The sequence below is a fragment of the Melospiza melodia genome, chromosome 3, assembly GCF_035770615.1.
Source record: "Melospiza melodia melodia isolate bMelMel2 chromosome 3, bMelMel2.pri, whole genome shotgun sequence".
NCBI classification, from domain to species: Eukaryota; Metazoa; Chordata; class Aves; order Passeriformes; family Passerellidae; genus Melospiza; species Melospiza melodia.
Window position 1 is genome coordinate 59,276,241 of NC_086196.1, and position 13,015 is coordinate 59,289,255.

The 13,015-nt window shown below is 36.3% G+C and overlaps 1 protein-coding gene across 8 annotated transcripts in view; it reads left to right on the forward strand.

Moving 5' to 3' along the window:
* The window catches only part of CEP170 (centrosomal protein 170), a 94,450-nt gene that overhangs the window by 16,543 nt on the left and 64,892 nt on the right, over positions 1 to 13,015 (forward strand). For all 8 annotated transcript variants that reach the window (XM_063151924.1, XM_063151930.1, XM_063151921.1 and 5 more), the window contains exons 2-3: positions 7,540 to 7,685; positions 12,535 to 12,624. In XM_063151924.1, the coding sequence (XP_063007994.1) occupies positions 7,581 to 7,685; positions 12,535 to 12,624 (195 nt within the window). In that variant the 5' untranslated portion in view covers positions 7,540 to 7,580. The remainder of the gene's footprint in view (positions 1 to 7,539; positions 7,686 to 12,534; positions 12,625 to 13,015) is intronic.

Here is a 13,015-nt window from a genome sequence, read left to right on the forward strand (position 1 = left end):
GTGTGTCACAGTGGTAAAATAGACATGGATCTAATTCTGACCCGGACCAGAGGAGAGGATGCTTGTGCAGTTCCAGAGCTGCAGCAGTGTTACAGCACAGATTTGCTGCCTGCCAAAGGGCAACAGCCTCCTGAGCTGCTTTCTTGTCTGTTTTCCATCAGATGCATGGGGTGACGTGTAGGGCAGGAAGAGTATGTGAGTCCCTTCCGTAGAGATCTCAAACTCCTTGAATGAAGCAGGAAAGTTTCTCTTTATGCTTAGTGATATTCACAGCTGGAAGGCCTTTTTTTGGAATTAAAATATTAGGAAGTTTCTTCCCTCAAATGCTGCTGAAGAGTCTGTGGCCTATCTGTGCTAGGTTCAGCTTGTCTCCTCCTGTTGCTCTTGTTTTAGTCTTTTATGGTAGGCAGTATAGGTAATGTTCATATCTACCTATGTAGGATTGTACTAGTTAAAGAAGTGAAGGCATGACTGAACTTGATGTCCTGATTCTTGCCTTTTTTTTTTTCATATGTTAGTTATGTCTATTTTTTTCCTTCTTAAGTTTAAAATAGCTTTTAGAAAAACCTTTTTTTATAGTAGTGGATGTAGCAGACGTTCTCTGTCTATAAACAAAAGTTCTGGGGATTTTTCAGACATAAGATTCAAGGAGATTTACATATTTTTCTTTTGCCTTCTTTCCTCCTCCATCTCTTTGTAGAAGAACATCAACCACAAGACTGAAAGCATGGAGGGCAAAGAAGGTAAAAAAGAACGTATTGCAGAGTAGTGGTTAAGAAGGTTTCTTTGCTCTCAATATTTCTTTTGTGCTGTAAAATTTTGTCGTGGCTATATCTTTCAGTCCATACTGGAAATGACATCTTTTTGACATAGTGTAAGGTTTCAGTATGATTTTTTCATCTGTTTTCAAGAAATTGTGGACAAATTCAGATATTTGATCCGAGGTGGAACAGGTCAAACACTCCAGAAGCAGAATACTCAAGGGTATCATTCCAAGCCCTGTCAGTTACATCTTAGTAATTTTAGGAGAGAAGGTAACATCTTTTTATGAGATGTTTTGGTTTAGTGATAAGGGCAGTTATCCTCAGCACAGTCCTGTTCCCCATTTGAGCAGGGAAGTTAAATAGAATGGATAAGTCCCTTTTCTTTCACTTGAGTTACCTGTTTTCTTCCACTTTACTTACCTATTTGTATGCTTTCAATCCAGTTCCACTCTTGTCCAGTAATTTAACAGAATTTTAATGAACTTTATAACTAATATCAATATTTCTTTATATCAGTGAGAATGGCATCACCTTTATGTTCAGAGCTGTACGTAGCATTTGAATGTTTCTAAAGGGATGTGTTCAGGTGATTTTTCCAGTCAATGGAAAATTTGAAAATAATAATACTAGTTTGTTTAATTTCTGAAAACCTAGGAATTTTAGGTCATTTTTCCTAAGTATGTGAGCTCATCTTCTCATTTTGATGAAGAATTTCAGTGGTTTAAATCATAAATTACCTAATTTGTGCTTCCTTTGCCTTTTATTTTAACAGCCTTTTAAAGGAATATTTTGATTAGCCTTTATGGCTAGCATTTGTGAATTATGCTTGAGTGCACAAAAGGTCATAAATACTTGAAAAAATATTTTTATAGTTCATTAGCCTAAGCCATTTAAATTTAGATGGGTATTTATTTATTTAAAGGTTTTGAGGAGCAACATTACACACTACTGTGGCATGACATAGGCTTCTGTAGATTGAATTCCAGCTCTTAACGGAAGGTTCTTCAGTCCTGCAACTTTCCTATTTTAATTTTTTTTTGTTTGGGTTTGCTTTTATGTTGAGTTTTTTCCTGCACAAGATACCCTCTTTGCTACCAAAACCCTTTGGTGTACTGGCCGTAGGAACTGGTGAGAATAGTTTCAGTCAGGAGGCTGTTGCCTGTTCAGCCCTCTCTCCCTTTCTGGGATGCCAGCAACGTGAGCAGTGAAGGCAGCAGAGAATTACGAAAGCACCAAGGATAGTTTCATGAGTTTCATGACTAAATGCTTAGAAGCCATCCTAGAGCATGACTTATTTTCTTGTTTTTATAGTTCTTTGATGGCAGATGAGCCCTTCCTTTTCCTTTGGAAAAGTGGTCTTAATTTTCTAGCCATTCTATGTGTGGCTTTAGGCTTACTTTGCTAAAGAATTAGGCATTCAGAGATCTAACAGAAATAAATGAAACCATTTGAATACCAGTATATTGTGTGAAACTAGGTACTTTAAAATGAATTGCTGATGGGTTTGGAACTTAAATATTCAAGACTAAGATATTTCAGTGTTAAAAAAAGCTCTCTACAGTTCCCCATGTACATGAAACCCTCTCTACAACTACTTGTGCAGGTTTTACCGTAAGTGTTAATGAATTTCTCATGTGGTGGTGTTGAGCATGGCAGATGAAGTCAGGAGGAAGTTAATAATTCAGGAAGGGTTTTTAGTGATGTGCAGTAAATAAGGCACAGACTAATCAAATGATGAGGAGAGGAAAAAGAACACTGATTAACTGACTGTTAAGCTCTTTGTTTTAACCTGGGTACGGCAGAGTCCTGATTAAAATGTGCTGTGCTGTAGTTAAAGGTTGTTTTCTAATGCATGTATGTAAGTAGGTTAATTATGATCGCCCATGGAACACTTGGTGTGTCACACTATCCCACTTCAGAGGGTTTGGCACAGTAGACAATATTACTGTGCTGTTTACCACTTAGAACTTCCTAGGTTTAATTCAATTATCTTCATAGATTACTTTTGAATATTGATTATATGGATAAAATAATCTTCTCAGGGTTGAAGTTACCTTCAGTTAGGTGTTTTATTTCTTTGACATACGCTTGTCCATTTCAGTCAAAATTAGAACTGTTGGCACTGGTCTGTTTTACTACATTGAATAGTCCATAAAGGAGACATGGGAGGTACTTTTCCAGTGAGTGTTGTTTGCTGACCGCATTTCTTTGTGATTTGGTTACCAGCTTCAACTTCAGGTCTTCTCCAGCCATTACTGGCTCCATCACTCTCTCATTTCTGATTTGTCCCTTGTCATGGCTTATTTCTGACATTTGCCTTTCTTGAGTCCTGATTCCAAAATCTGTCTAGGTCTGGTTCAAGTGTCTTGTCCTTGTGTGGTTCTCACCCATGGTTCTCTCCCTCCTGTTTGTTTCAACACAGGATGAGTTGAAAGTACTGTGAAAAAGGTGCCTTATTTTTGTTGTAACTGGCACTGTAATACTAAAACAGCATGCTCCACAAATTTATTTAACTACCTCTGTATAGACAGATGTGTTGAGAGAATTTATCTCTGTCCTTGTTGAATGAATATACACGAGGAAGGTTTTCAAAAGCCTCTTGCTTGTCTTTGTCCATTTGGATGGATCTGTACAAGAGCAATAATACAAGGTACAAACTGATACTCAGGCCTTCTGCCACATTTCAATGCCAATTTACATAGATGAGTTACAGCTAATATTTTCTTAAATTGACATAGAATATTCTACTCTAACATTATTTTAGAAATATTTCAGTCATTTCTTCAGAAATTTGCCTGAATTTCCTAGGTAGTTGTAAAGGTAAACTCAATTATAGCAAATACTTAATTAAGACAGCTGAGAAGGTAAACTTAATTTTAACAAATACTTTAGCAGCTGGAAACAGGAACTTATAAGGGCAAATAATGGGCAGCAATGGGCTTATGACTCTGTCAGTACTGTGTCTCAGCTTGGTGCAGGGCTTTTTTTAATGTTGTTTTAAAATATTCATAAGTGGAATTTGTTGTACAGTAATAGGATAATTGTATGCCATTAAAATTACACTATTTTCAGTCTTTATGTAGAGGACTACAGTGCTTAAAAGTTGGAATTTCAGACATATATTAGGTTTAATTTAAATTTTAAACGTAGCTTTTTGTTTCTCTGTAGGATTGTTGTCTCAGTGTTCACTAACTTTAGTTTGAGCTCTTTTCGGTTACAGGCAAGTACAAAAACATAGGCTGTAAATGTTCAAATTTGAGATTATTAAGGAGTTTTATTTGCAATAATGTGGGTGTATCAAAACTAATCTTGGCAATGTCTGTTTAGACATTTGAAATTGGTTACACCCATCTTTTGGCTGCAGTATCTTAGTTCTTAGGAGTGAAGTATATTTACAGGGATGATGCAGCCAATTTCTGTGTTGCTGCATCATCTGTTTCAAATGGCTTGTTACTCACATGTTCATTCCTACATGCTGGTTACTGCCTTTTGAAAGTTGTAGTCCTGCGCCATAAAATGCTGTTTCTTCTGCAGACAAGGAAATATTTTGCAGCTGCCATAGATGTCTCAGCCACTGACTTGCAGGCATCAGGAATGAGGCTTTGAATGATCAAGTCTTGAGGAAATGTTGGCTAGTTTGGTTAAAGACTACAACACAATGCTGTCATTTTAGGAAATACTAGTAAAACCAAATGCTTCAATAAAACATTTAAAATTATTTTTTCCTAGGGTAGAAGTATTTTTTGTAAACACTGCATCTGGAAAGTGTAGTCTGTATTGTAGTAGGACAGGTCCATCTGGGACAATGTCCTGTCATGCAGAAAGAAAGGCTAGGTAAGGAAAAGAGGTTTTGGAGTAGGACAGTGAAACCTGACTAGAGCATCTTCCCAGCCCCTAAAAATGCACAGTGCATGCACTTCCTGAGCTGTAAGTGGTGTCAGTGCATGTAACAAGATTGCTGATAAGCATTCATGAAAGAAAAGAATTGCTTTTTGAACCCTGTGTAACCATAACATTTCATTGCAGGAGTTATCATGACCTAAATTTACACTCTGTGAAGAGACACTTCTTGTGATGATTTTGCATCTGTCATACTGTAATTTAGTTTTCTATAGAAAAGGCAGTAAAGTGTCTTTCATCCATGTATTGTTCAGAACACTGTAGCCAGAGTACTTGAGACAGCAGTTTATTCAAAACATTGCAGACTTTCATGAACTTTTTGGGGTGCAATGTAACTGTCCACATATTGTCCACATGACTAATAAGTGTGCAGTTCCATATCAAATTTTTGATGCACTTTTTTTGTTCTGATATTAAGCAACTGTTGCTACTGGATCCTCTTTTCAGCCAGTTGTGCTTTGCAGATTGCAGCATAGCTCTGATCAAAGGCATTGGTTTATTCTAAAGAATACTTAAAAATAAAATATGTATCTAGGTTGATGGTTTCTTGCAGTTGAGACAGCAACTGTTTCAAAAGAACAACATTATTAAGTTCGATAGAACTGCTGATGGACTTTTAACTACAAATGTGCTGCCAAGCTGTGTGGCAGTGATTGCTTTGTGTAATGCATTTTTAAAAATTATTTCACATAGCTTAATTTAATCTGTTTGTTGTCAGGCTTTATTATTTGTAGGAAGTTTGGAGTGTTGGTTTATTTTTCCCTAGCTCTAGTTGCTGACCTACTTGTCTGTTTTATAAATAAAAATAGTTTCCTCTTTTACAGTCAGTCTACCTGTGTAAACTACAACATAGTTTTTACTTAGAAATTTTTCCAATTTTCAAATTTTTTTCTATATAATCTTGAGACTTTTGTATGAATTGCAAATTAGAGCAGGAAGGCCAAATGGTGCAAATGTAATTAGGATAAACAGATGGGATATTTTAGAAGGTAGTAAAATATAAACAGAATGAGGAGCTCTGATACTGAACAGCATGCTTGCTGTCAAACATCCAGTTAATTTACTTGTTAAAAGCTGGAATGTAGGTTGGCTGTTTGTGATACTTCCTTTTCCTCTCTTAAAGGGAACTGAAAAGTGTAATTTGATTGACCCAGTTTGTCTTGTCATTTTAAACTAGATTAAATTGAAAATACAAATATTAATTTCCTTCAAAGGTGCCGAATAATCCACTTTAATTGTTGAAACATGCATTTAGTAGCTATATCACTTTAAATTTTGTTTCAGCAAGTACTTATTGTAGATTTAATTTTAGTCTTTTTAGTTTTTAGAAATAAAATATGTTAGAGATGCTGTATTACTTCTGTTGAGTCAGATAACATTAAGTGGACATAGGTTTCACTTGAATGTGTTGTGATACAGCTGTGGAAAGATAATTCTATTGTAAGTATTACTATAGAATACTGTTGCAATGCATATTTACTTTATTATTCAGTAGCTCTTTAGCACATTAAGTCATTCTAAATTCTTCCATGTGAATTGCATTACTTTTTTTTAAACTGGTTTGGCAGCTCTGCTGGTACATTTTACCACCTTTTGACTGTTTTGTAAAAATCTGCTTAGTCATGTCACATGCTGTTTTGACTTAAACTTCATTATCTTTACATATTTTACTGATTTGTGGTATCTCCTTGATTTTAGTTTGTCTGATGGCATACTGCTTGTATTGTCATTTTATTCAGTGTTTCCATTTTAGCTCTCATTTTGAGGACCTCACTGAATTCTTAGTATTTTTCAACAGTATGCCCAAGTCCACTACAGACTTATGTCTACTTAGAGTACATTTGCTAACCTTGCAGAAATTCACTAATTGGCATATAAATAGAAGAGAAATGCCAGCTATTTGGTACTGTGAGAAAAGCTGGCTGCTTGCTTTTGATTTTCTTTAGCTTCCCTTTCAATGAATACAGTGTGGTTATGAATGAATGAAATAATTGCTTTGGCTTGCATTTTCTTTAGGAGAGATTTGGAATACTCTTAAAGCTTTTTTCAACTGTTAGCCATTGAATTGCCTTAAAGAGAAATTTAACCATATTTTTGTCCAGTTTCAAGTAAATCATATTGTGTGAAGAAGTTTTCTGTACAAGATTTTATCCATTTTTATGACATTTTAAATAGCTATGGGTTTTCTCTTCTGTTTTATGGAATATGTTGGATCTTTTACTGATAAAAATTGGTAAAGTTTTGTAGGAATGCTTCTTTTGGATTTCATACTTACAGATAATCTATTCTAATTTGTTCATTTTGTTCTGCTTCGTTTGCAATACTAAATGCACACTGTTAAATTTCCAATAGATGTTTTATCCTGAAAAACTGAGATTAAATAAGAAACAAAAGTTCCATTAATTTAATGGAACTGGTGCTGTACAAAGGACTTGAGCTTAAAATCAGATGAGGTGGTTCTTTTTCACAGGAAAATGTAATGACATGCAAGTTACTTGCTGTATTTTGTGAATGTTTGCTACAGAGCTGTTTGTTGGTTGTGATAGTGAAGCATTATTGTAGCAATTATCTTGATAATCAGTGGTCAAATGCTAAAAACTTTCTGACAACTTGACATACAACTTTGGCATTAGCTAGCTGCTTGCTCCTTTTGCAGAAGGTTACCAGTTAATTCTGCCCAATTGCAAGGAGCAGAGCCTGAGAGTATGCAAATCTGAAGCCTCTCTCTTCCTGTGATTGCTGGATTCAGCACATGCTATTGAGAATGCTGTATTTTCAGAGGCTTTTTGTATTCTGCTCACAGTGTTTGCTGAGCAGAAACTGTAGCTAAAAATAACTAAAATGAATTTCTCTGTCTCTTTCTTTCTCACTGCAGGATGACGTAGCTTTGCCAAGGATTTATCAGCTAAGCAGAAAATGAGCTTAACATCCTGGTTTTTGGTGAGCAGTGGCGGCACCCGACATAGGCTGCCACGAGAAATGATTTTTGTTGGAAGAGATGACTGTGAGCTGATGTTACAGGTAATTGCTTCAGCCTTCCATGTGCAGCTGCTCAAATCATGAACTTAGTACACCAGCTTCATGCATTCCTTTTGAAAAAGAAATTTCCCAGATGTTGGGGAGCAATTGTTTTGAAGAATCTTTTGTGTCCTTAGGGAAAAAAAAATAGTTTAAATTTTTTGCCATCAATCGTGCAGTTACTGCTTAAGTACAGAGAATCACATTTTCTTCATATAAATCAAATGCAGAATGCAAGGATAGAAGATGAAATACATTTTGCAATATGACCAGTAAAGTAAGTAGACTGTGTTCCATAAAATGTGATAATGTTAAGACAGCTGGATGCTTTTGAAAGGAGCCTTCTTTTTTCAGCAACTTGTAATCTAATTTAGTCACGTGATTTGATGTAATTCTATCCCCATGGCCTGATTGTGTTGTACAAAGGAAAATGAAATTTCTAGAGAAGAGTATTTCTCTGTCTCTGAGGAAGTTGAATGACTCAGTTTAAATAGAATTGAAAATACACAAGTCAAAATAGCTTGATCCTTCAGTAACTTCCTCAACTTTGAGGATGACTCTGTGGAGCTCTTAGATGTATGTAGCTGTGTTGTTATGTAGCCATATTGCTTGCACTTTGCCCTGTCAAAGCTGTAGTCCTCTGACCTGCCTTTTTCTAATTTGTTTTTTAATGACTGATGGTAGTATTTTGGGAATTTCTTCTTATTGTTTCGTGTAGAGCTCTTAGGAAGATTGAACTTAAAACTGATATTCTCAACACTTCCTACCATTCAATAAAATACTTTGTTTTGGAGTTTTTGTTCCCAAAAGTTGTGTATGCAGCCATTATTGGCCAAATTAGAGTCTTACTTGCAAATGAAGTGCTTAGAGATGTAATTCTACATTTATTACTCAGAATGTAGTATCTCTAGTAAATTGCATTTGGCTCTCAGCCTCAGAAGGCATTGAGATACTTTATTGGTGATATTAGAAAGCACTTGGCAGTACTCTTGATTTCTCTTTAAAAACAGATAGTATGATGTCTTGGTAATTTATGTGGGAAGTATTTAAAAAACCCAAACAAACAAGTGCACAGATAAATCCACCAGCATCCAAAACAACAATGAAAGAAAAGCAACCAAAGAGCCCCACCCCACTGGTTCCTGCCCAGTAGCTTATAATCCAAAAATGCTTTTATTTTACCAGTGACTTGTTTTAGAGGCCTGTTTTCTGTAAATAAGAGAGCATCTTTTTTCTTCTCTGCTATGCCATCCATAGTAGATCAGTCCTTAGAGTGAAGCATTTATTCTTTTGTGTTACAGAATTTCACCTTCAAAGGTAGCTGCCTCTTTGATTAATACTGTGAATAGATTTGATTTATTTACAAACATTATTTGTTGTGCATTTTCTTCAGTTAGTGAAAAAAATCAAGGGGCATGGGGATTTCAAGAATATTCTTTTTAGCCTGCTGCTATGTTAGGTCTTCATGCCAGCATGACTGTAACACCACATAGTGCTGCAGGGGGAGGAACCCACCAAGAGAGAAGCTAATAATGTGTTCTTGTTCTGTGTGTGTAGCTCTTTGTGCAAGACCTTCCTCTCCACTCTTGACAACTTGGTTGTTCTCTTACTGCAAAGCATGTGGACAATGCATGATAAAGAAAGCAGAATTTAATGCTTTTATTCATAATTGCTTGACATATTATAAAGGCCTTAATGAAAATAATTTTGACTCTGTTTCATGCTTGATAGACCTCAAATCTCTACCTGTAAACACTGTTGTTCTAAAAGGTTTAGTTCACATCTGGAAATACAGATCTGCCTTTTTTTTGTAAATATGTTCAAAAAGTCTTCCTGTTTAGCTAACTGTTCCTAACTGTTCCATTGCATCAGCCTGCTTGTGGATAAATACTACATTACCCCTTCTTTCACCTTATGGTTAGAAATCTTTTTGAATGTTATTGGAGAAATCATCTCCAGGAAAAAAATATAGATTATTCTCAATATCAGAATGGTTTGCAAAGAAGAATGCGTTTATTTTCTCAATATACAGAAAATATTCTGTATTCTGAATATTTTCTTAGTAGTCTGGATTGAATTGAAGAGTGTCTATGTAAAATAACACCAGTCAGAAATTTCTTTTAACTGAGGATGGAGTTTTCGTATTCGTATGGCTTTTACTGCAGTTATTCTGTGATTCTTATTTCTGCAGACATATATAAATCTTTGTACTGGATCTGGCTGGTTGGTAGGGTTTTTTTTTTTATAGAAGCCATTATGGTACTGTTTTGGATTTGTGACCAGAGCACTGTTGATAGCACACCACTCTTTTGGCTGTTGCTGAGCAGTGTGTGTGCAGTTTCAAGGCATTCTCTCTCACTCTGCTCCTCCTACACACCCTTGACTGGGGGAGTGCACAGAACGTGGAGAAGGAGCACAAACGAGGACAGCTGACCCAAACTGTCCAAAGGGATATTCTGTGACAAATATTGTGTTGTGTTTGGCAGTGAAATCTGAGGGAGGGGCTTTGGGGAAGATACCCACTACTCAAAGACTGTCTGGGCACTGTGCTGCTTGTGTTAGGTGGGAAGTGATTGCCTTCTCATCACTTGATTTGTTTTACTTCTTCTTCCTTCTTCCCCTTTGCTGCTGAAACTTGACCCATGGGTTCTTTCCTTTTGCTCTTCCTGTTCTGTCCCACATCCCGCTGGGGCAGCAGAGAGTGAGTGAGCAGCTGGGTGGCATTTACTGCCAGCCAGGGCACCACAGTCTTACAAAAAGGAATTTTAAAAGCCCTTAAATTTGAATGGAAGGCTGCAATAACAAAGCCAAAGGGAAAAAGGCATTCAAAAGGCTTGCACTGTCTTTGCACCTGCAAAGATCAGCTGAAATGAATAAAAAGTCCAATTATATGTAAGTAATTTGAACCTGAGGAGAACTGTGAAGTTCTGCGGAATTTCAAGTGTTTCTGTAAAAACCACAGACTTGAGTAATCATTCTTAGCATTTCAGATGATGTGACACAGTAGCACGATGCTTTGAGGATTTTTTTCTTGTCCTTTCTGTTTTAACTTAGTTTTAATAGGATGTAGCACATAAATATAATCAAATAAATTTTTATTAATACAGTATATATTTGAATAACAAGACTGAGAGAAGTTCAACTTTTTTTCAATAGCTTAGGTAAAAATAGGGTAATTCTTGGTGCATTGGTTCCACTTGAGTGTGGAAAAATGTAATGTGTGCTTGATATTGTAGGCTCAGCAGAACATGCACATCAGTGAATTTCATTGTATTGAGATTGTTTTCACTTGAAAGGTTACTAAGTTAGTAGAAAATGAACCGTGTTGCTGTGTCTTCATCTGCCATTAAAAGCATTTAACTGATGTAGTATATTAGTGCAGCTTATATTGGCAGGCAGCTTGTTCATTTGTCTGTCTCTTCCTTATTCTGCACTTTGATATCCTGCCCCCTCTCATTATATCCCTCAAAAATGTAGAGCAAAATAAAAAGTCTAAATATAAAATTGTAAGTATGAGCAGGAGAACAGTGATCTCACTTCTTTGGGGAGAAAGCAAAGTGGTCATAAGATTAAATGGACAGGAAGAATGAGAAAGTAAATTGAAAATAAGGAAAATAATAGTAGCAAGTCTCAGGAAATGGAAAAAGAGTGAGGTGATAACTATGGGATTACAATAAGAGAAAACATTTCCTTAGGAGTAATGGTTGTGTGTTCTGATGCCCTGTACTGGCCAGGGCACTTGGTAAGGCAGGTCTGTCCTACAACTGACAGACCACAAATGCTGGTACACAGAAGTCATGGAAGTCTCAGACAGAAATGTATCATACTGTGCAATACAGTCCTGAAAAATGAGTTGAGTAGCAAGGATAGAAGATGCAAACCTGAAATTAGGAGCTATACTGGTGGAAGGAATTTGCTGCTGTGCAGTCATTTTGTGACAGTGCACTAGCAGAATGAAGAGCAAACATAAGATCAAGTTGGGCTGATGGAGAGGATGAGCTGTGGTCTCCATTCTCTTGGGAGCTCTTGAAGGTGTGCAGCTGCTGACCATATGCATGCATGAAGGAGACACATCCAGCCCCACATCCCTTGCTTGCCATCAGCACCTCAGGCTGCAAACACTTGGCAAGGAGTGAGTGCTGAAAGAGGGACTTGGCTGTTGGGGAGCTGCTGTTCTTGGATGAAATAGTAACCAGGCTTGTTCCTCATCTGTCTGATGATGTTTGTATGTGAAATAAAGAATTAATGAGAAAAATAGATGGATACTGAAGTGCTTAAGGGAGGACTGAGAAAGTCAGAACTGATGGGAATAGTAATTCAGGAACTGCTCAGACATTTAGTGAAGAGACTTTAGCTAATTGGTTCAGGAAATTGAGATCAAGGAGAAACACTTGGAATGCTTGTATGCTACAGTAATTATCCCAGATGTGTGACAGGAAATGGAGTTTGAGAGACAACAGCAACACCCCAGAATCATAGTCGTGACTTGAAAGATGCATGTTATTAAGGGGGAAGAGAGAGTGTAACAAATAAAGTGCAGATGATAATATTAGGTTAAATATCAGTGATCCTAGACTGAAAAAAAAAAGCTTTGGATGAGGTATATCTGGATCTGACTGATCATATTTAGGGAAACATTAAGAAAATAATTATTTTGAATTAATTTAGGATTCTGCTATGGGTACCTGGAGTTGGGTTAGATATTATCCTTTTAGTATGTGGGACTGTCTTTTTAATATAATTTGAATAAAGAATTTGAATATGTAGAAAGAGAACAATCACACTGCTCTAAGAAATAGCCACCTCATGCGGTTTTCAAATACCTTATTTTATTTTCTTTAATATATTTTAGTCACGGAGTGTGGACAAGCAACATGCTGTACTCAACTATGATGCCTCTACAGATGAACACTTGGTGAAGGATTTGGGCAGCTTGAATGGGGTAAGTTAACATCAGAAATAGATAGCTCCCCATAGTGTTCTGTATCTTTGTTTTGGGATTTCTTGGAGCCATTGTTAATTGTACATTAATACCTTTTTAATGCGAGTCTGGAAATGGGGGAACATTCAAAAGGAAAGTTTAGTCTTTGCAGGGGTTTTCCACTGCATGTTTATAAAGGGCTGCTGTTAATTCCAGTAATAAGAGGGCTTTGGTAATAGGAAAAACTCATAACAATAGAAAGGAGTGTGTTATACTTATGTACTTCAGAATTAAAGAAAAAATCTTGACTATAATCTTGACTATAAAAGCCCTGACATATTTCTATTTCTAAAATGTGCTATTATGATATGGATTTTATTTCACAGGCTATTTCTTTTTCTTCTGTTACAAT